Source organism: Argopecten irradians, chromosome 7, assembly GCF_041381155.1.
Source record: "Argopecten irradians isolate NY chromosome 7, Ai_NY, whole genome shotgun sequence".
NCBI lineage: Eukaryota > Metazoa > Mollusca > Bivalvia > Pectinida > Pectinidae > Argopecten > Argopecten irradians.
Genome location: NC_091140.1, coordinates 10,381,731 through 10,406,921, shown reverse-complemented (window position 1 = coordinate 10,406,921; position 25,191 = coordinate 10,381,731). Strand labels below are relative to the sequence as shown.

The 25,191-nt window shown below is 34.6% G+C and overlaps 1 protein-coding gene across 4 annotated transcripts in view; it reads left to right on the top strand.

Annotated features, from left to right (window-relative positions):
- LOC138327524 (minichromosome maintenance domain-containing protein 2-like) overlaps nt 1-25,191 on the top strand; it is a 38,354-nt gene that overhangs the window by 4,737 nt on the left and 8,426 nt on the right. The window contains exons 3-14 of one of the 4 annotated variants that reach the window (XM_069273687.1): nt 671-731; nt 1,436-1,494; nt 2,918-3,024; nt 4,771-4,875; nt 5,491-5,595; nt 5,891-5,958; nt 7,130-7,228; nt 7,493-7,590; nt 8,014-8,031; nt 8,415-8,487; nt 8,988-9,041; nt 10,600-10,682. In XM_069273687.1, coding sequence (XP_069129788.1) covers nt 671-731; nt 1,436-1,494; nt 2,918-3,024; nt 4,771-4,875; nt 5,491-5,595; nt 5,891-5,958; nt 7,130-7,228; nt 7,493-7,590; nt 8,014-8,031; nt 8,415-8,487; nt 8,988-9,041; nt 10,600-10,682 — 930 coding nt within the window. Of the gene's footprint in view, nt 1-486; nt 537-656; nt 732-1,435; nt 1,495-2,917; nt 3,025-4,770; nt 4,876-5,490; nt 5,596-5,890; nt 5,959-7,129; nt 7,229-7,492; nt 7,591-8,013; nt 8,032-8,414; nt 8,488-8,987; nt 9,042-10,599; nt 10,683-25,191 lie in introns of all 4 variants that reach the window. The other 3 variants (XM_069273690.1, XM_069273689.1, XM_069273688.1) reach the window with 3 other exon arrangements.

Here is a 25,191-nt window from a genome sequence, read left to right as displayed (position 1 = left end):
CTAGTCATTAAACTTCATCCTTAATTCTTGTTAAAATACATAGGATATGATCCTTATTTTCACTCTTTTTCATAGAGGATCTGACAACATCCCATTAGGGGTCACATTCTGGTGACCTTTCAAATTGACCAATCAAAATGCTACCTACATATTTCTTGAGAGTAAATTAGTTTGCAGAGCTGTCAGAATGTCTTTTGGCATACACATAGTTATTTCTCCTATTGATCATGGGGGTTTTATTAGTTTAACCTCCTATTAACAGCCAGGGTCATGTAAGGATATGCCAAGTTTAGTGGTAGAGGAAAGCGAGTACCGGAGAAAAACCACCGACCAGAGGTTAGTAGCTGGCAACTGCCCCACATAGGATTTGAACTCGCAACCCAGATGTGAAGGGCTTGTGGTTATATGTCGAGACATCTTATCCACTCGGCCACTGTGGCCACACCTATTGATTACAATATATCGTAAATTTAATATTGTTTTCAGTTGATGAAGCCAGGTAGACCGTAGAGGTCCAGGGAGTACAGTGTATAAAGGTCAGCTGAATGTGTCCTCCAATGTCAAATCCATTCTCAGTGAAAGTGAGAATAAGAATTTGTATTTTAATCAGATCCAAGTTTTGCAGAATTATGATTTTTTTTTTTACTTTTTTTAAGACCTCTTTTTACAGGAGAGGTATTTGTACACCTTCAAGATCTTAGTCAATCCAAGCGATGTTTGTGAATTAAATGGTAAGTGTCAACTGATTTTTTAATAAGAAAATACCTGTGTACTGTGGTGCCGTGGTAGAAGGCGCAGATATGTTTGGCTAGGCGATTGGGTGCCATAGATATAGTGAGTTTGAGGCCCGGATAGGGCACGAGTCAATAAATTGTCATCCTTTGTAAAATTGTGTTTCTTTGATATGTCAGAATTACTAAACACAATGTATCATATGCACTAAGTGTTGTTGATCCAAAGGTATAATTTGACAATTTACACACTGATCATGTCAGCATATATCAAACCGCTATCACTTTGTCGAGGTTCGGATTGGACAGAGTTAATAAATTGTCATCCTTTGTTAAATTGTGTTTCTTTGATATAACCTAATTACCTGTGATACACTGTCACACTACACAGTCACAGTATTTCAGAAACTTCTGAAACCTGAGTCTAATTCAGATAAAGAACTTTTGTCAGTTATATATAGATATATATAATCATTATGGGTAAAATGGTAATTAAATGCTTGAAAAAATGAAAATATGTCAATGGTTTGATTTCATTAAGTAATTAAAACATAAAAGCTGACTTTAGCCTTTTTTTCCTGAAAACACATCTTTAGACTGATATGACTTCCTCAGACTGAGTCTTTATGAGTCATATAGGACCAATGATTCAACTATGAGCATTGACCAATTTCTGCAATATTTATAATTCTTTTCTCTTTCAGCAAATCTTGGAAATTGCATACTTTCAACACCACCAGTGGCAACAAGCCTTTTCCAAGAGGTAAGTTCAGGGAAAATTTAAAGCATCTAGCTGCTCTAGAATTTTTGTGCTAATGAATTACTATATTTTTTTTAATGATATGCATATTAACTGCATAATACTGGGCTTAATAGTAGTGGTAATATTCCAAAGTTATAATTATATAGTCTTTTATTATAAGTCATACATACAAGTCATGTAATGGGGAATGTGGTTTTTTCTGTTTAGCATCCTTTTGGTTTTCTGAATCCTAAGTTCTGCTTTGTGTTTATAGATTTTACACAACAAAGATTATAATATAAACAAGTATCGCGCGATTACTGCACATGCGACCATCACATTGATGATGTCATTATTATTGGAGTAACAACCACAACAACAACATTCGCCTACAAACCGAGGAGGCATGGATCACAATACTCTACAACAGGATGGTCTCAACAACCAAATTTACTTCTAATGAACAGAAGAAGCCACAAAAACCAGTACCACTGCTGCTCTCAGAATACATATGAATAACAAACAAACAATGTAGTGTACAAGTCACCAAGTATGAATGTGGAATATGCCTGTAACATTCCTGCCGGAAGGACGTAGTCACAATTAAAAGACACGTCAAAACTGTTCATCCAGAGGAAGACCTCACCACATCCATCGATCACTGCAGAAATATTTTCTCCACGAGAGATATCAATCAAACCTACCAAATGGAAACCACCATGCGAAACTATAGCCAAAGAGATCTCAGTAACCAGACCTATATTTATCATCAGATGATGAGGAGAAAAATTCTAGAAACTGTCACTATTTTCTGTATAGTTATGTTGCATATGAAGAACAATCTGAATCCCTCATGAACACTACAAGTCTTGATGACACCTTTTGCATAGAAGAAAATGATTATATAAACTAATCAGATATACTAATCCACTCAGTGTACGGTATCTTTAAATCCACTAAAGTAATTATTCTATCCATTTATCCATTCATAAATCAATCTATTGTGTATGACGTCATTAATGTTACTGCGATTCTTTACTTTAGTGTAATTGTTTGTATTTGAAAATTGTCCTGATGATGGCCACCCAGCTGTCAAAACATGTTGACAATTTTTTCTCCAAAATATAAACATAACTGCCATGGATGTACATCAACATGTTGAGTATCCCTTTATTCATTTATTCAAGATTTTTTATAAGAAGAAAACCTTGCTTTCCCTGTTTTATTACTCAATTCCCAAAAAAGAATGTTTGTTTTTTTCACTCTTTGGACCAAATCCTACCAGCATCAGGAGACAAAACAGAAAATTACACAACTATATGGCTTTAATGGAAAAAAACACAACATGTATTCTCATTTGATATTTTCAAGATTATTTGAAATGCCTTAACCATTAATGCAGACTAGAAATACTATATCACTAAATATTATTTTCAATTGACAGGTGATATTCCAAGTAGTACGGTTGTTGTCGTTATTAAGAGAAGATGTAACACTGTCCCAGATCTGTGTTATACTGAGGCTGACATCACTCCCCAGGATTCCTCATATGTAATCTATAGCTTATGTAATAGTAATTTATATTATTTGTCAAATTTATTATAAGTAGTTTATCACTGCTATCATTTTACTTGTATTAACAGAAAGTGCTTGGATAAAAATCTACCTGGCAAGTTGAATTTGCTGAAATCACGAATTGAATGAATTAAATCGGACATTCACAGGTTAAAAAGACTGTGAGGGAGAAGAAACTCAATAATTTGACACTTTAAAGGGCTACATATTTGCTCTAATGAATAATGTCGATCTTTGCCTAGCTCATAATAATGAAGAGAGACCCTTATACAAGCTATATTTGATATTGACATGTTTTGGTACAAATGATACACACCATTTCACTTACCAAGTATGAAGATCCAATACTTTATAGTATAGGAGATACGAGGAATGTTCCGAAATTAATGTTACTTGCGCAATATCTCGTGGAAATCGTGCTAAATGGACTTAAAACTACCTCTTTGCGATAGCGTGATATCTGAAGCGTGATATAGGTAAATATCTCACTCCCAATTACACTGACCTTGGTGCTGTGTACATTGTTTTGTAGCGCACTCGTTACACTCTATACAAATATCGTTGGCAAGAGAGTTGAAAACGTAATTGAAATTAGGGCCTATATCAAAGGTAGGTCTCTGCTTGGCTTAAAGCCAGTGGATATTCAGCGTGAGGTGTGTGATATATATGGGAAGGGTCAAATGTCATATATGACTATTTGTAGTATTTGTAGGTGGGTTGCTCGATTTAAGTCGGGACACCAGCAGCTTAAAGATGCTGCCCACACAGGTCGCCCTGCAACAACAAAGCATAACATTGAACTAATTCGGCAAATCCTTGAAAAAGATGCAAGGTACACTGTCCGGCAGTTAGCTGACAACTTAAAGAGGTCCCGAGTTGACAAGGCCAAATCCTTATTGAAGAAATACCCAAAATACAGCTAAAAGGCTTTTGATAATTTGGTCACAGGTGATTAAACAAAAACGCCAGGCGCCCTAGCATTGCTAAAAGAATACGCACCGTGAGGAAGGTTTTGTATGTCATTTATTCTTTGATAACAAGGGTCCAATCATTCAGATCCCTGTTCCAAAAGGCAAAACTGTCACAGCGAAGTATTACAGAGACGTTGTACTTCGAAAACTTAAGACAGTCTACAAACGCCGCCGCCCACAGACAGGTTTGATGTACCTCAGGCTCTTACATGATAATGCGCCAGCACACAAGGCGCGCATTGTAACAGAGTTTTTGAAGGCAGAAAAGGTCACTGTCCTCCCCCACCCTGCATATTCACCAGACTTGGCCCCCTGTGACTTTTTCTTGTTCCCCAAACTAAAATTTCACCTGTCTGGAACAAAATATAAATCAAGAAATGCCCTTGGCTCTGCCATTTACCAGTATCTTATGAGTATACCAATTCAAGTGTATGAAAACTGTTTCCAAAAGTGGATCGATCGGTTGAAACAATGCATAAATGCAGAGGGGGAGTACTTCGAGGGACAGGGCAAAGTAAAATGATCAGAATTACTTCTATCAAAGAGAAATCACCAAAGTAACAATAATTTTGGAACACCCCTCGTAGAGTCAGGACAAGGTTTGATAGACATCACACAAACCTACATGACCTGTACAGACGTTGTCCCACCAGTAGGTATTGTAAGTAATATAATGCTGACCCACTGAGCCCTTGTTTAATTATTAATTTGAAATCAAATCAAATTGCTTTTTGAAATTTTTCATTGACAGTTATGAAGTGGAGCATGCCAATCAGCTGAGTGTTTTTTTCACCAAAACTGTGTTTGTTCATCTGACTGGTGTCATCCTCGGTGTTACTGCAACCTCAAAATATACGTAAGTTTGGAGTCATGTTCTACTCTTCCTTAACCAGATCAAACCTAAAACTTTTGAAATATTGAATATCTTTCTACAGTATCACCAGTTTCAATTCGCTTCCTGAAACAACAGTTTCATACTGAATACCCCAAGTTGCTTTATCTTTTACTGATGATAATACAGACATGTTATCTTGATGAAACTAGTATCATATACAATCACACAATAAACATTCTTTAACTTCAGGTTTAAGACCCCATTATTTTTTGTATGGCTATATATCATTTCTTAATGTTCTTAGGTGCACTTCAACGAGCCAACAGTAATATCTAAGGTTAGGATGGATGCCTAGACAATTTATATCAACTATGTTATGTTAGTACACCTAAAAAGTAATATATATAAGCATACAAAAAATCACTAGTTTAAACCAGGTCTTAAACCTTAAAGTCAACAGCTGATTCTAGTTATCCGTGTATTCAGTTTACTTGAATATAATGTATGCAGTGAAAAGTTTAGTTAATTAAGACTGACAAAATACTTTGAGTTAAACAGGGGCATTTGAGTTATATGAGTTTGAGTTAACTTAAATTATCCAGATTATTTGTGAATCCTTAAAGTTTTATGTGACAGACAGAGTACACGGTACATTTGTGTTGATGAGGAGTGTGAGGGCCACACTGGCTATCATTTCATACGTGTCCACATGCCAGGAGCATCAGAGGCACAGACAATCAGGTAATATGTAGACTTTTGTTAATAATCACATATTCTTGGTTGTTTTCAATGAATATGCATTGTACAAACATCTAGGGTATATAGAATACACAGGCCTTTCTTAGGTAGTTTCTAATGTCTAATTTATGAGAGATTAAATGCATTAAAATTGTTGGGAAAATCACAGGTAGAAATGGGATACTGTAATTATTAACCTGCATTTCCAAATTGTAATCAAATTTCAATTTTGTGATATTGATACAGGTTCACACTTATGTATGAAATTATTTGCATGTGTAAGATATTTATGTTTCAGGAGCGATTTTAAATGTACTTTTTGTTGGAAACCTCTGAAGGAAGTAAAGACTTGTCGAACCTTAGCAGGTCAGTAAATGGAAATATTAGACTCTACTATTGTTTTGTATACCAATGTGCATTGATCATTTGACGATGTGTGGTGATCATTTGATTTCAGATAATTATAACTATCCAAGAAAATATTCCTTCTCAGATATTTCATTGAGTGTTACAAGAACGTGAACATGAATTCATTATGTTACTCACACAGCATTTTATAAATACATAATGTAAAGCTGCAAGGCCACCAATACCTATACTTTTTGCCAGTCGATGTAAACCGTTTATGTTAAAAGATCTCTTGTTACATGCATGTCAGAATCATATAGCTTCTAGGGTGATAACGGTAACAGGCTGAAATTATAGCTACAATGCAGCCATGGCATACTCTTACCATACTTTTCAGTCTTTGTGTTGCTACCAGTATTCTTTAATTTCAATTGTTAGAACTTAGATGGTAATTAAATCCGTTCTTCAGTAAATCATTACCTCTTTAAGCAGTTTTGTTCATTTTGCAAATGTCACTGGCCTTTTTTTGATTACTCTAGAATGCTACCTCAACTTTACATTATGTGATGAAAGGACTTATAAGTCTTAGGCTGAAAAAGGACTTGTCATCCTGCACTGAAAGCTCATATTTATTAAACCATTGTCTACTCCATGATCTTATCATATGTCCTATAGAGAGTAACCAACTAAATAATTTTACATAGACCACAGTGTTAAACTTTGTTAAAGTTTTGTACTGTATTATTAAAACAAAGAAATATTAGTTTGCTATTGTGTTCTATAATTAAAGTCTAGGTACTCATATAGCACTAAATAGAAAAAAAAGTTTGGGTCCTTCTGCTCAAACTCCAACCAGGGTAGCTTTATTGAAATCAGGCGCATTTTGCACTAAAAATCCTGAAATTCTAATGCTTTTACCTATTCATTATCAAAGTTGATATTTTGAACCTAAATCTCAATATGAATTTCTAAATTCATATCATGGTTATCTAGGAATAATTACCTGTCAGAAAACATTTTTACTTTTGAAATTCATAATTAGCCAGCCAATCAGCGGCCGGGGTAAAATTCTATCCTGGGCTCAATCTTGTATACACAGGGGCCATTTCGAAGGTCTTTTTTTTATTTAGTTGGTTGATCCCTTTAAGTCTTGATTTTAACTATGTGCTTTTCTTTGTTCTATCTTTAGACAGAATAATAGCAGAGGTTGTTCCTGATAATGTGTTCAGATGTGGAAACAGCAACCTATGTAAGTTTCGTGAGCAGGCAATCCCTGTATACATAAGGGGTAAGTACAGACTGTAAAATAACTGTAGAACAAAGTATACTAGTGTTTTCTCATTGTTTTAGAAGAAATAGCGTTTTTACATCCAATTGAAACATACATAATATCTCTGTGAAATCTGTTTGTCCTCATTAATTGATGTTAAATGTTACAAAAATGTTAATGTTGGTTTAATATTGTTTCAAAAGAAAAACTGAAAAATTAAAAAAATAAAAAGTATTAATTCTACAGCATGTGTAGATTGTATCATGAATTGTTTTTGTGCAGGTGACTTGACAAGAGATGTGGAGATAGGAGGGTGTTATGATATTATTGGGCTCCTGCAAAAAACTCAGCAGATTGAAAATCCAGTCATGGCAATAGAGGTGTTGATCAAATATGTTACATTCTAGAAGTTACCCTTATATGTACCATAAATCTAACATCAGATACACGAGAGGACCATTGTGTACTTGTCTTATTAATGTCTCCTATAATTCTTGTCACCAAAATCTCACAAACACCTTGATACTTATTGCTTTTCAAAATTTGGCCATTGTGACTTTGGTTTTGACTATTAACTTGCATAAAAAAAAAATCTCCTAGGTTCCATTTAACACACGTTTCTTGTTGTTGAATTTTGTCGATGGTGCAGTAGGCAAATATACTGGAGTTACTTCCCTTGATTTGGTGCTCTTTTCATTTTTAAATCAACAGCTGCTGTTGCTAGGACATTATGCAAAACTAAAATATTCTAATATAACTTGTGAAGATCAATATCATTTAAAGTGATATCACTTATTTTGCAGGCAAATAATATGAGAAAGGTAAATATTCAATATACTGAATACTTTAGTTCAAACAATAAAGCAATAAATTTAATGATCAGTCAAATTGTAAGCTTCTCATTTAATTAACTCAGTGAAAAATTAAAAAGATTTCTAAAATAATTGAACTTCAAATGAAAAGATTACTCTCTCATGAGTCATGATTTTGTGATTTTATATATTTTGGAAAATTAATTGATTCACTAATTTCAAATAATTTATAAACTAATTTTCAAAATAATTTCCAGTTCAGAAACAATGGGTAAAGAGTTACTATCTTATCTTAAATACGTTTTTCTACATGAAAATCTAATGCTGTTTTCTTTGCTCCTGGTCCTGGTAAGTTACTGAAACTTAAACTAACAGCAGGTTCTATTTTACAGATGAATTTAATTGAAGTCAGCCCTACTGTCAAGTTTACTGTTCTCCCAGAAATGATCAATGAACTACATCATGGTAAAGAGTATATTGTTTGAATTAAAATGAATTGAAATTTAGTGTTTTGAATTGAAATGTAACATTTACTTATTAATTTAAGTCAACATAAGTTTCATACCTCAAATCCTGACAACACAATTTATCGTACCGTATATTATTTATTAAACCAGTGGATCTGAAGTAAATAAAGTAAAGGTTACATGAAAAATTCTTAACATAAAGCTCTTGACTCTCAAGTGATCAAGATAAAAGTTGTAACTGTTGAAGGTCTATCATTTATTAAGGCCAAAAGAAATGTCATGAAAGCATTCTCATATGATTTCCTGAGCATCAAAAGTTCTTAGTTTTGATGTTTAACAAATGTATATATTCATTGTCATAATTTGGTTGGTACCAATCACAGATTCATAATGTTTAAATTAATCTCTTAAAAATTTGCTTATTGATATTAATGGACAAAGTACCGGTATAATTATATAAGCTAGATTTGACAGTTGCATGTAAATATTCTTGAACAGACAGAAGGGATTCGCCATGGAGCTTTGTGCTGAGTCTGGCATTTTTCTTTGGAGGTTTGTTTATAATTTATTTATATTTCATATATTCAAATTAAATTTAATAGCTCAATGAATCTAAATTACAAGTCAGAAGTAACAGTAGATTCAAACCTTTTATATATTTTGTTTTATGTATATATGATGCATTAATTTTAATATCTTAATTTCATTTTTAGCTCACCGGCCCCTCACCTGGCCCGAAGGGCCGGTGAGCTTATGTCATGGCCCGGCGTCCGTCGTCCATCCGTCAACATTTCCTTGGTTTGTTTATAATTTATTTATATTTCATATATTCAAATTAAATTTAATAGCTCAATGAATCTAAATTACAAGTCAGAAGTAACAGTAGATTCAAACCTTTTATATATTTTGTTTTATGTATATATGATGAATTAATTTTAATATCTTACATTTCATTTTTAGCTCACCGGCCCCTCTGATCACCTGGCCCGAAGAGCCGGTGAGCTTATGTCATGGCGCGGCGTCCGTCGTCCGTCCGTCAACATTTCCTTAAAATCGCTTCTAGTCATAGAGTTCTGCATGGATTGTAACCAAATTTGGCCAGAAACATCCTTGGGGGAAGGGGAACAGAACTTGTATAAATTTTGGCTCTGACCCACCGGGGGCAGGAGGGGCAGGGCCCAATAGGGAAAATAAAGGTAAATCCTATAAAACGCTACTTGTCCTAGAGTTCTGCATGGATTGTAACCAAATTTGGCCACAAACATCCTTGGGGGAAGGGGAACAGAACTTGTATAAATTTTGGCTCTGACCCCCTGGGGGCAGGAGGGGCGGGGCCCAATAAGGGAAATAGAGGTAAATTCTATAAATCACTACTTGTCCTAGAGCTCTGCATGGATTGTAACCAAATTTGGCCACAAACATCCTTTTGAGAAGGGGAACAGAACTTGTATAAATTTTGGCTCTGACCCCCCCGGGGGCAGGAGGGGCGGGGCCCAATAGGGGAAATAGAGGTAAATCCTATAAATCGCTACTTGTCCTAGAGTTCTGCATGGATTGTAACCAAATTTGGCCAGAAACATCTTTGGGGGAAGGAGAATAGAGAATTGTATAAATTTTGGCTCTGACCCCTCGGGGGCAGGAGAGGCGGGGCCCAATAGGGGAAATAGAGGTAAATCCTGTAAATCGCTAATAGTCATATAGTTCTGCTTGGATTTTAACCAAATTTGGCCCAGAAACATCCTTGAGGTTAACAGAATTTGTATAAATTTTGGCTTTGACCCCTTGGAGCAGAAAGAGTGGGGCGCAATAGGGGAATTCAGAAAAGAAACAATGAATTTGTATTCAGAACATTCCTAGGCGTTACAAACCAGGTGAGCGATACAGGCCCTCTGGGCCTCTTGTTTTTTTTCTCTCGTCTATTCCGAATTTGCATATTACAGAGTTATCTGCACTTGCAGGTAGGTATTGATTGTGACGTCATGTGTTTGCGAGTGTAACGTCATATTTTTCGGAGAAAACGACGTGAATTGCACTCACAAAACAATGACGTAACAATCGATACCTACCCGCAAGGGAGCTAACTCTGTAATATGCAAAGACCGAATTACAGGAAATATCAGTCCTTGTGGTACGTACCTCAAACTAAAGCTGTCCTTACTACTCAGTCTGATGTCACTTCCACCAACACAAAAGGTAAGTAGTTACTGCCAATGACTTTCTGCTTTATATCACTGATGTAGCCAATGTAAAGCATAATATATTCTTTAATGAAGATATTGTTTTTTTCTTATTTTGAAAATATTATAATTATGTATTGTTCAATTGTACTATTTTATAATTGGAAGCTTCAGGAACCAAATCAAATAAATCACATTTACCAAAAGTTTGAATGCGAATTGAGAGATAAAAAAGAATTTATAATTATTTTTTTAATCAATTTAGAGAAATTTTGCTAATTCTGAAGTGTCCCTATTTAGTTGAATGAATCAATCTGTGACTAACAGGTTACAGCAAATTTCAGGTAACTACACAACAATCTACTTCACCAAACTTATTTATCTCTAATTATATTGATTGTACAAGATATTAAGCCTATTTTTTGTATGTAACTACACCAATAAGATTTTTTTACATCTAGATGTTGTTATAGTGATGATGGGATGAGAGATATTTCTTACATCTAGATTTTGTTATAGTGATGATGAGACTAGAGATGATTCTTACATCTAGATGTAGTTATAGTGATGATGAGACCAGAGATGTTTCTTACATCTAGATGTTGTTATAGTGATGATGGGATCAGAGATGTTTCTTACATCTAGATGTTGTTATAGTGATGATGGGATCAGAGATGTTTCTTACATCTAGATGTTGTTATAGTGATGATGAGACCAGAGATGTTTCTTACATCTAGATGTTGTTATAGTGATGATGGGATCAGAGATGTTTCTTACATCTAGATGTTGTTATAGTGATGATGAGACTAGAGATGATTCTTACATCTAGATGTTGTTATAGTGATGATGGGACCAGAAATGTTTCTTACATCTAGATGTTGTTATAGTGATGATGGGACCAGAGATGTTTCTTATATCTAGATGTTGTTATAGTGATGATGTAACTAGAGATGTTTCTTACATCTAAATTTTGTTATAGTGATGATGGGACCAGAGATGTTTCTTATATCTAGATGTTGTTATAGTGATGATGGGATCAGAGATGTTTCTTACATCTAGATGTTGTTATAGTGATGATGGGATCAGAGATGTTTCTTACATCTAGATGTTGTTATAGTGATGATGGGATCAGAGATGTTTCTTACATCTAGATGTTGTTATAGTGATGATGGGATCAGAGATGTTTCTTACATCTAGATGTTGTTATAGTGATGATGAGACCAGAGATGTTTCTTACATCTAGATGTTGTTATAGTGATGATGGGACCAGAGATGTTTCTTATATCTAGATGTTGTTATAGTTGTGGATGATGGGATCAGAGATGTTTCTTACATCTAGATGTTGTTATAGTGATGATGGGACCAGAGATGTTTCTTATATCTAGATGTTGTTATAGTGATGATGGGATCAGAGATGTTTCTTACATCTAGATGTTGTTATAGTGATGATGAGACCAGAGATGTTTCTTACATCTAGATGTTGTTATAGTGATGATGGGACCAGAGATGTTTCTTACATCTAGATGTTGTTATAGTGATGATGGGATCAGAGATATTTCTTACATCTAGATGTTGTTATAGTGATGATGAGACCAGAGATGTTTCTTACATCTAGATGTTGTTATAGTGATGATGGGACCAGAGATGTTTCTTACATCTAGATGTTGTTATAGTGATGATGAGACCAGAGATGTTTCTTACATCTAGATGTTGTTATAGTGATGATGGGACCAGAGATGTTTCTTACATCTAGATGTTGTTATAGTGATGATGGACAGAGATGTTTCTTACATCTAGATGTTGTTATAGTGATGATGGGACAGAGATGTTTCTTACATCTAGATGTTGTTATAGTGATGATGAGACCAGAGATGTTTCTTACATCTAGATGTTGTTATAGTGATGATGGGACCAGAGATGTTTCTTACATCTAGATGTTGTTATAGTGATGATGAGACCAGAGATGTTTCTTACATCTAGATGTTGTTATAGTGATGATGGGACCAGAGATGTTTCTTACATCTAGATGTTGTTATAGTGATGATGAGACCAGAGATGTTTCTTACATCTAGATGTTGTTATAGTGATGATGGGACCAGAGATGTTTCTTACATCTAGATGTTGTTATAGTGATGATGAGACCAGAGATGTTTCTTACATCTAGATGTTGTTATAGTGATGATGGGATCAGAGATGTTTCTTACATCTAGATGTTGTTATAGTGATGATGGGACCAGAGATGTTTCTTACATCTAGATGTTGTTATAGTGATGATGGGATCAGAGATGTTTCTTACATCTAGATGTTGTTATCTAGATGTGTATGTGATGATGGACCAGAGATGTTTCTTACATCTAGATGTTGTTATAGTGATGATGGGATCAGAGATGTTTCTTACATCTAGATGTTGTTATAGTGATGATGGGACCAGAGATGTTTCTTACATCTAGATGTTGTTATAGTGATGATGAGACCAGAGATGTTTCTTACATCTAGATGTTGTTATAGTGATGATGAGACCAGAGATGTTTCTTACATCTAGATGTTGTTATAGTGATGATGGGACCAGAGATGTTTCTTACATCTAGATGTTGTTATAGTGATGATGAGATCAGAGATGTTTCTTACATCTAGATGTTGTTATAGTGATGATGAGACCAGAGATGTTTCTTACATCTAGATGTTGATGTTGTTATAGTGATGATGGGACCAGAGATGTTTCTTACATCTAGATGTTGTTATAGTGATGATGAGACCAGAGATGTTTCTTACATCTAGATGTTGTTATAGTGATGATGAGACCAGAGATGTTTCTTACATCTAGATGTTGTTATAGTGATGATGGGACCAGAGATGTTTCTTACATCTAGATGTTGTTATAGTGATGATGGGACCAGAGATGTTTCTTACATCTAGATGTTGTTATAGTGATGATTGTTTCTTATAGATGATAGTGATGAGAAGAGATTTTTAATATGTTGTTATATGAAGAACAGAGATGTTTCTTATATCTAGATGTTGTTATAGTGATGATGGACCAGAGATGTTTCTTACATCTAGATTTGTTATAGTGATGATGGACAGAGATGTTTCTTACATCTAGATGTTGTTATAGTGATGATGAGACCAGAGATGTTTCTTACATCTAGATGTTGTTATAGTGATGATGGGATCAGAGATGTTTCTTAACTAGATATAGTGATGATAAGATGTTCTAGATGTTGTTATAGTGATGATGGATAGTGATGATTTGTTATAGTGATGATAGACCAGAGATGTTTCTTACATCTAGATATTGTTATAGTGATGATGGGATCAGAGATGTTTCTTATAACTAGATGTTGTTATAGTGATGATGTGACTAGAGATGTTTCTTACATCTAGATGTTGTTATAGTGATGATGATAGATGTTATAGTGATGATGAGACGAGATATATCTTACATCTAGATGTTGTTATAGTGATGATGAGACTAGAGATGTTTCTTACATCTAGATGTTGTTAGTGATGATGGACAGAGATGTTTCTAGATAATCTAGATGTTGTTATAGTGATGATGGGATCAGAGATGTTTCTTACATCTAGATTAGTGATGATGGACTTACATCTAGTGATAGTGATGATGGACAGAGATGTTTCTTACATCTAGATGTTGTTATAGTGATGATGAGACAGAGATGTTTCTTACATCTAGATGTTGTTATAGTGATGTTATAGTGTGTTATAGATGATGAGACGAGATATTTCTTACATCTAGATGTTGTTATAAGTGATGATGAGACCAGAGATGTTTCTTACATCTAGATGTTGTTATAGTGATGATGTGACTAGAAATGTTTCTTACATCTAGATGTTGTTATAGTGATGATGATATTGTTATAGTGATGATGAGACGAGATATATCTTACATCTAGATGTTGTTATAGTGATGATGAGACTAGAGATGTTTCTTACATCTAGATGTTGTTATAGTGATGATGGGATCAGAGATGTTTCTTACATCTAGATGTTGTTATAGTGATGATGGGATCAGAGATGTTTCTTACATCTAGATGTTGTTATAGTGATGATGAGTGTTTCTTACATCTAGATGTTGTTATAGTGATGATGGACTAGAGATTTTCTTACATCTAGATGTTGTTATAGTGATGATGGGATCAGAGATGTTTCTTACATCTAGATGTTGTTATAGTGATGATGAGACTAGAGATGTTTCTTACATCTAGATGTTGTTATAGTGATGATGAGACTAGAGATGTTTCTTACATCTAGATGTTGTTATAGTGATGATGGGATCAGAGATGTTTCTTACATCTAGATGTTGTTATAGTGATGATGATGACTAGAGATGTTTCTTACATCTAGATGTTGTTATAGTGATGATGAGACTAGAAACGTTTCTTACATCTAGATTTTGTTATAGGGATGAAGGGACTAGAGATGTTTCTTATATCTAGATGTTGTTATAGTGATGATGGGATCAGAGATGTTTCTTATATCTAGATGTTGTTATAGTGATGATGGGATCAGAGATGTTTCTGACATCTAGATGTTGTTATAGTGATGATGAGACCAGAGATGTTTCTTACATCTAAATTTTGTTATAGTGATGATGGGATCAGAGATATTTCTGACATCTAGATGTTGTTATAGTGATGATGGGATCAGAGATGTGTCTTACATCTAGATGTTGTTATAGTGATGATGTAACTAGAGATGTTTCTTATATCTAAATTTTGTTATAGTGATGATGGGATCAGAGATGTTTCTTATATCTAGATTTTGTTATAGTGATGATGGGATCAGAGATGTTTCTTATATCTAGATTTTGTTATAGTGATGATGGGATCAGAGATGTTTCTTACATCTAGATTTTGTTATAGTGATGATGGGATCAGAGATGTTTCTTACATTTAGATATTGTTATAGTGATGATGAGACCAGAGATGTTTCTTACATCTAGATGTTGTTATAGTGATGATGAGACTAGAGATGTTTCTTACATCTAGATGTTGTTATAGTGATGATGGGATCAGAGATGTTTCTTACATCTAGATGTTGTTATAGTGATGATGGGATCAGAGATGTTTCTTACATCTAGATGTTGTTATAGTGATGATGGGATCAGAGATGTTTCTTACATCTAGATGTTGCTATAGTGATGATTAGACGAGATATATCTTACATCTAGATGTTGTTATAGTGATGATGAGACCAGAGATGTTTCTTACATCTAGATGTTGTTATAGTGATGATGGGATCAGATATATTTCTTACATCTAGATGTTGTTATAGTGATGATGAGACCAGAGATGTTTCTTACATCTAGATGTTGTTATAGTGATGATGAGACCAGAGATGTTTCTTACATCTAGATGTTGTTATAGTGATGATGAGACCAGAGATGTTTCTTACATCTAGATGTTGTTATAGTGATGATGAGACCAGAGATATTTCTTTTCTCACATAGCTAGCCATGTAAGATAGAGTTGTCCCATGAAAGACAGCTATGTAAGATAAATCTATCTTACATAGCTGTGACGTCACAATTGCCGAACAATCAGATGACGTCATATCAGCCAAACTTGACGTCAATTTTCTTCTATTTCGATTGATTTGCCGGATTTATTTACCATTTCATTTGTTTAATTTGCATTTCAAACCGTTTTACCTAAGATTTCTTGTTTATATTTATTAATATAAACCAAACTTCGATGAGCTCTTTCGAATGGCGTTCTTATTTTTAAAATCGATCAATTATTTAAGAAGTTAAGATTTTGTCACAAAATGGCTGCCTCACCTTTCGTGCAAGTAACTCGACAAGCAATGTGAGAAAATAACTCTTTCATATGTAAATTATGTAGGATAGAACTATTCCACCCTCGGGTACAGAATTTTGGGTCAGAAACCTCGGCAAGCCTCGGTTCTGACCCAAAATTCTGTACCCTCGGGTGGAATAGTTCTATCCTACATATGTACATATGAAAGAGTCATATAACATCTAGATGTTGTTATAGTGATGATGAGACTAGAAACGTTTCTTACATCTAGATTTTGTTATAGGGATGAAGGGACTAGAGATGTTTCTTACATCTAGATGTTGTTATAGTGATGATGGGATCAGAGATATTTCTGACATCTAGATGTTGTTATAGTGATGATGAGACCAGAGATGTTTCTTACATCTAGATGTTGTTATAGTGATGATGGGATCAGAGATGTTTCTTATATCTAGATTTTGTTATAGTGATGATGGGATCAGAGATGTTTCTTACATCTAGATTTTGTTATAGTGATGATGGGATCAGAGATGTTTCTTACATCTAGATTTTGTTATAGTGATGATGGGACCAGAGATGTTTCTTACATCTAGATGTTGTTATAGTGATGATGGGACCAGAGATGTTTCTTACATCTAGATTTTGTTATAGTGATGATGGGACCAGAGATGTTTCTGTTTTAATCTAGATTTTGTTATAGTGATGATGGGACCAGAGATGTTTCTTATATCTAGATTTTGTTATAGTGATGATGGGATCAGAGATGTTTCTTATATCTAGATTTTGTTATAGTGATGATGGGATCAGAGATGTTTCTTACATCTAGATTTTGTTATAGTGATGATGGACCAGAGATGTTTCTTACATCTAGATGTTGTTATAGTGATGATGGGATCAGAGATGTTTCTTACATCTAGATGTTGTTATAGTGATGATGGGACCAGAGATGTTTCTTACATCTAGATGTTGTTATAGTGATGATGGGACTAGAGATGTTTCTTACATCTAGATGTTGTTATAGTGATGATGGGATCAGAGATGTTTCTTACATCTAGATGTTGTTATAGTGATGATGGGATCAGAGATGTTTCTTACATCTAGATGTTGTTATAGTGATGATGGGATCAGAGATGTTTCTTATATCTAGATGTTGTTATAGTGATGATGGGACCAGAGATGTTTCTTACATCTAGATGTTGTTATAGTGATGATGGGATCAGAGATGTTTCTTACATCTAGATGTTGTTATAGTGATGATGGGACCAGAGATGTTTCTTACATCTAGATGTTGTTATAGTGATGATGGGATCAGAGATGTTTCTTACATCTAGATGTTGTTATAGTGATGATGAGACCAGAGATGTTTCTTACATCTAGATGTTGTTATAGTGATGATGGGACCAGAGATGTTTCTTACATCTAGATGTTGTTATAGTGATGATGGGATCAGAGATGTTTCTTACATCTAGATGTTGTTATAGTGATGATGAGACCAGAGATGTTTCTTACATCTAGATGTTGTTATAGTGATGATGAGACCAGAGATGTTTCTTACATCTAGATGTTGTTATAGTGATGATGGGACTAGAGATGTTTCTTACATCTAGATGTTGTTATAGTGATGATGGGATCAGAGATGTGTCTTACATCTAGATGTTGTTATAGTGATGATGGGATCAGAGATGTTTCTTACATCTAGATTTTGTTATAGTGATGATGGGATCAGAGATGTTTCTTACATCTAGATGTTGTTATAGTGATGATGGATCAGAGATGTTTCTTACATCTAGATGTTGTTATAGTGATGATGGACAGAGATGTTTCTTACATCTAGATGTTGTTATAGTGATGATGGGATCAGAGATGTTTCTTACATCTAGATGTTGTTATAGTGATGATGGGATCAGAGATGTTTCTTACATCTAGATGTTGTTATAGTGATGATGAGACCAGAGATGTTTCTTACATCTAGATGTTGTTATAGTGATGATGCAGAGATGTTTCTTACATCTAGATGTTGTTATAGTGATGATGAGACCAAATTTTCTTACATCTAGATGTTGTTATAGTGATGATGGGACCAGAGATGTTTCTTACATCTAGATGTTGTTATAGTGATGATGGGACCAGAGATGTTTCTTACATCTAGATGTTGTTATAGTGATGATGGGATCAGAGATGTTTCTTACATCTAGATGTTGTTATAGTGATGATGGGACCAGAGATGTTTCTTACATCTAGATGTTGTTATAGTGATGATGGGATCAGAGATGTTTCTTACATCTAGATGTTGTTATAGTGATGATGGGATCAGAGATGTTTCTTACATCTAGATGTTGTTATAGTGATGATGGGATCAGAGATGTTTCTTACATCTAGATGTTGTTATAGTGATGATGAGACCAGAGATGTTTCTTACATCTAGATGTTGTTATAGTGATGATGAGACTAGAGATGTTTCTTACATCTAGATGTTGTTATAGTGATGATGGGACCAGAGATGTTTCTTACATCTAGATGTTGTTATAGTGATGATGGGACCAGAGATGTTTCTTACATCTAGATGTTGTTATAGTGATGATGAGACCAGAGATGTTTCTTACATCTAGATGTTGTTATAGTGATGATGAGACCAGAGATGTTTCTTACATCTAGATGTTGTTATAGTGATGATGGACCAGAGATGTTTCTTACATCTAGATGTTGTTATAGTGATGATGGGACCAGAGATGTTTCTTACATCTAGATGTTGTTATAGTGATGATGGGACCAGAGATGTTTCTTACATCTAGATGTTGTTATAGTGATGATGATGTTTCTTAATCTAGATGTTGTTATAGTGATGATGGGACCAGAGATGTTTCTTACATCTAGATGTTGTTATAGTGATGATGGGACCAGAGATGTTTCTTACATCTAGATGTTGTTATAGTGATGATGTAACTAGAGATGTTTCTTACATCTAGATGTTGTTATAGTGATGATGGGACCAGAGATGTTTCTTACATCTAGATGTTGTTATAGTGATGATGAGACAGAGATGTTTCTTACATCTAGATGTTGTTATAGTGATGATGGACAGAGATGTTTCTTACATCTAGATGTTGTTATAGTGATGATGGGACCAGAGATGTTTCTTACATCTAGATGTTGTTATAGTGATGATGGACAGAGATGTTTCTTACATCTAGATTTTTATAGTGATGATGGGACAGAGATGTTTCTTACATCTAGATGTTGTTATAGTGATGATGAGACCAGAGATGTTTCTTACATCTAGATGTTGTTATAGTGATGATGGGACCAGAGATGTTTCTTACATCTAGATGTTGTTATAGTGATGATGAGACCAGAGATGTTTCTTACATCTAGATGTTGTTATAGTGATGATGGGACCAGAGATGTTTCTTATATCTAGATGTTGTTATAGTGATGATGGGACCAGAGATGTTTCTTATATCTAGATGTTTGTTATAGTGATGATGGGACCAGAGATGTTTCTTACATCTAGATGTTGTTATAGTGATGATGGGACCAGAGATGTTTCTTACATCTAGATGTTGTTATAGTGATGATGGGATCAGAGATGTTTCTTACATCTAGATGTTTGTTATAGTGATGATGAGACCAGAGATGTTTCTTACATCTAGATGTTGTTATAGTGATGATGGGACTAGAGATGTTTCTTACATCTAGATTTTGTTATAGTGATGATGGGACCAGAGATGTTTCTTACATCTAGATGTTGTTATAGTGATGATGGGACCAGAGATGTTTCTTATATCTAGATGTTGTTATAGTGATGATGGGATCAGAGATGTTTCTTACATCTGATGTTTCTTACATCTAGATGTTGTTATAGTGATGATGGGACTAGAGATGTTTCTTACATCTAGATGTTGTTATAGTGATGATGGGACCAGAGATGTTTCTTATATCTAGATGTTGTTATAGTGATGATGGGACCAGAGATGTTTCTTACATCTAGATGTTGTTATAGTGATGATGGGACCAGAGATGTTTCTTATATCTAGATGTTGTTATAGTGATGATGGGATCAGAGATGTTTCTTACATCTAGATGTTGTTATAGTGATGATGGATCAGAGATGTTTCTTACATCTAGATGTTGTTATAGTGATGATGGGACCAGAGATGTTTCTTACATCTAGATGTTGTTATAGTGATGATGGGACCAGAGATGTTTCTTACATCTAGATGTTGTTATAGTGATGATGGGATCAGAGATGTTTCTTACATCTAGATGTTGTTATAGTGATGATGGGATCAGAGATGTTTCTTACATCTAGATGTTGTTATAGTGATGATGGGACCAGAGATGTTTCTTACATCTAGATGTTGTTATAGTGATGATGGGACAGAGATGTTTCTTACATCTAGATGTTGTTATAGTGATGATGGGATCAGAGATGTTTCTTACATCTAGATGTTGTTATAGTGATGATGAGACCAGAGATGTTTCTTACATCTAGATGTTGTTATAGTGATGATGGGATCAGAGATGTTTCTTACATCTAGATGTTGTTATAGTGATGATGGGACCAGAGATGTTTCTTACATCTAGATGTTGTTATAGTGATGATGGGACCAGAGATGTTTCTTACATCTAGATGTTGTTATAGTGATGATGGGACCAGAGATGTTTCTTACATCTAGATGTTGTTATAGTGATGATGAGACTAGAGATGTTTCTTACATCTAGATGTTGTTATAGTGATGATGAGACCAGAGATGTTTCTTATATCTAGATGTTGTTATAGTGATGATGAGTGAGAGATGTTTCTTACATCTAGATGTTGTTATAGTGATGATGGGACCAGAGATGTTTCTTACATCTAGATGTTGTTATAGTGATGATGGGACCAGAGATGTTTCTTACATCTAGATGTTGTTATAGTGATGATGGGACCAGAGATGTTTCTTACATCTAGATGTTGTTATAGTGATGATGGGATCAGAGATGTTTCTTACATCTAGATGTTGTTATAGTGATGATGAGACCAGAGATGTTTCTTACATCTAGATGTTGTTATAGTGATGATGGGATCAGAGATGTTTCTTACATCTAGATGTTGTTATAGTGATGATGGGACCAGAGATGTTTCTTACATCTAGATGTTGTTATAGTGATGATGGACCAGAGATGTTTCTTACATCTAGATGTTGTTATAGTGATGATGGACCAGAGATGTTTCTTAATCTAGATGTTGTTATAGTGATGATGGGATCAGAGATGTTTCTTACATCTAGATTTTGTTATAGTGATGATGGGATCAGAGATGTTTCTTACATCTAGATGTTGTTATAGTGATGATGGGACCAGAGATGTTTCTTACATCTAGATGTTGTTATAGTGATGATGGGACCAGAGATGTTTCTTACATCTAGATGTTGTTATAGTGATGATGGGACCAGAGATGTTTCTTACATCTAGATTTTGTTATAGTGATGATGGGATCAGAGATGTTTCTTACATCTAGATGTTGTTATAGTGATGATGAGGACCAGAGATGTTTCTTACATCTAGATTTGTTATAGTGATGATAGGGACCAGAGATGTTTCTTACATCTAGATGTTGTTATAGTGATGATGGGATCAGAGATGTTTCTTATATCTAGATTTTGTTATAGTGATGATGGGATCAGAGATGTTTCTTATATCTAGATGTTGTTATAGTGATGATGGGATCAGAGATGTTTCTTACATCTAGATGTTGTTATAGTGATGATGGGACTAGAGATGTTTCTTACATCTAGATGTTGTTATAGTGATGATGGGACCAGAGATGTTTCTTACATCTAGATGTTGTTATAGTGATGATGGGATCAGAGATGTTTCTTACATCTAGATGTTGTTATAGTGATGATGGGACAGAGATGTTTCTTACATCTAGATGTTGTTATAGTGATGATGGATCAGAGATGTTTCTTACATCTAGATGTTGTTATAGTGATGATGACAGAGATGTTTCTTACATCTAGATGTTGTTATAGTGATGATGGGATCAGAGATGTTTCTTACATCTAGATGTTGTTATAGTGATGATGGGATCAGAGATGTTTCTTACATCTAGATGTTGTTATAGTGATGATGGGACCAGAGATGTTTCTTACATCTAGATGTTGTTTATAGTGATGATGGGATCAGAGATGTTTCTTACATCTAGATGTTGTTATAGTGATGATGGGACCAGAGATGTTTCTTACATCTAGATGTTGTTATAGTGATGATGGGATCAGAGATGTTTCTTACATCTAGATGTTGTTATAGTGATGATGGGACCAGAGATGTTTCTTACATCTAGATGTTGTTATAGTGATGATGGGATCAGAGATGTTTCTTACATCTAGATGTTGTTATAGTGATGATGGGACCAGAGATGTTTCTTACATCTAGATGTTGTTATAGTGATGATGGGACCAGAGATGTTTCTTACATCTAGATGTTGTTATAGTGATGATGGGATCAGAGATGTTTCTTACATCTAGATGTTGTTATAGTGATGATGGGATCAGAGATGTTTCTTACATCTAGATGTTGTTATAGTGATGATGGGATCAGAGATGTTTCTTACATCTAGATGTTGTTATAGTGATGATGGGACCAGAGATGTTTCTTACATCTAGATGTTGTTATAGTGATGATGGGATCAGAGATGTTTCTTACATCTAGATGTTGTTATAGTGATGATGGGACCAGAGATGTTTCTTACATCTAGATGTTGTTATAGTGATGATGGGATCAGAGATGTTTCTTACATCTAGATGTTGTTATAGTGATGATGGGACCAGAGATGTTTCTTACATCTAGATGTTGTTATAGTGATGATGAGACCAGAGATGTTTCTTACATCTAGATGTTGTTATAGTGATGATGGGACCAGAGATGTTTCTTACATCTAGATGTTGTTATAGTGATGATGGGACCAGAGATGTTTCTTACATCTAGATGTTGTTATAGTGATGATGGGAGACCAGAGATGTTTCTTACATCTAGATGTTGTTATAGTGATGATGGGACCAGAGATGTTTCTTACATCTAGATGTTGTTATAGTGATGATGGGATCAGAGATGTTTCTTACATCTAGATGTTGTTATAGTGATGATGAGACCAGAGATGTTTCTTACATCTAGATGTTGTTATAGTGATGATGGGACCAGAGATGTTTCTTACATCTAGATGTTGTTATAGTGATGATGGGATCAGAGATGTTTCTTACATCTAGATTTTGTTATAGTGATGATGGGACCAGAGATGTTTCTTACATCTAGATGTTGTTATAGTGATGATGGGATCAGAGATGTTTCTTACATCTAGATGTTGTTATAGTGATGATGGGACCAGAGATGTTTCTTACATCTAGATGTTGTTATAGTGATGATGGGATCAGAGATGTTTCTTACATCTAGATGTTGTTATAGTGATGATGGGATCAGAGATGTTTCTTACATCTAGATGTTGTTATAGTGATGATGGGACCAGAGATGTTTCTTACATCTAGATGTTGTTATAGTGATGATGGGACCAGAGATGTTTCTTACATCTAGATGTTGTTATAGTGATGATGGGACTCAGAGATGTTTCTTACATCTAGATGTTGTTATAGTGATGATGGGACCAGAGATGTTTCTTACATCTAGATGTTGTTATAGTGATGATGGGATCAGAGATGTTTCTTACATCTAGATGTTGTTATAGTGATGATGGGATCAGAGATGTTTCTTACATCTAGATGTTGTTATAGTGATGATGAGACCAGAGATGTTTCTTACATCTAGATGTTGTTATAGTGATGATGGGACCAGAGATGTTTCTTACATCTAGATGTTGTTATAGTGATGATGGGATCAGAGATGTTTCTTACATCTAGATGTTGTTATAGTGATGATGGGACCAGAGATGTTTCTTACATCTAGATGTTGTTATAGTGATGATGGGACCAGAGATGTTTCTTACATCTAGATGTTGTTATAGTGATGATGGGACCAGAGATGTTTCTTACATCTAGATGTTGTTATAGTGATGATGGGATCAGAGATGTTTCTTACATCTAGATGTTGTTATAGTGATGATGGGATCAGAGAGGTTTCTTTCATCTAGATGTTGTTATAGTGATGATGGGACCAGAGATGTTTCTTACATCTAGATGTTGTTATAATGATGATGGGATCAGAGATGTTTCTTTCATCTAGATGTTGTTATAGTGATGATGGGATCAGATATATTTCTTACATCTTATTCTAGATGTTGTTATAGTGATGATGAGACCAGAGATGTTTCTTACATCTAGATGTTGTTATAGTAATGATGGGATCAGAGATGTTTCTTACATCTAGATGTTGTTATAGTGATGATGGGACCAGAGATATTTCTTACATCTAGATGTTGTTATAGTGATGATGGGACCAGAGATGTTTCTTACATCTAGATGTTGTTATAGTGATGATGGGACCAGAGATGTTTCTTACATCTAGATGTTGTTATAGTGATGATGGGATCAGAGATGTTTCTTACATCTAGATGTTGTTATAGTGATGATGGGACCAGAGATGTTTCTTACATCTAGATGTTGTTATAGTGATGATGGGACCAGAGATGTTTCTTACATCTAGATGTTGTTATAGTGATGATGGGACCAGAGATGTTTCTTACATCTAGATGTTGTTATAGTGATGATGGGACCAGAGATGTTTCTTACATCTAGATGTTGTTATAGTGATGAT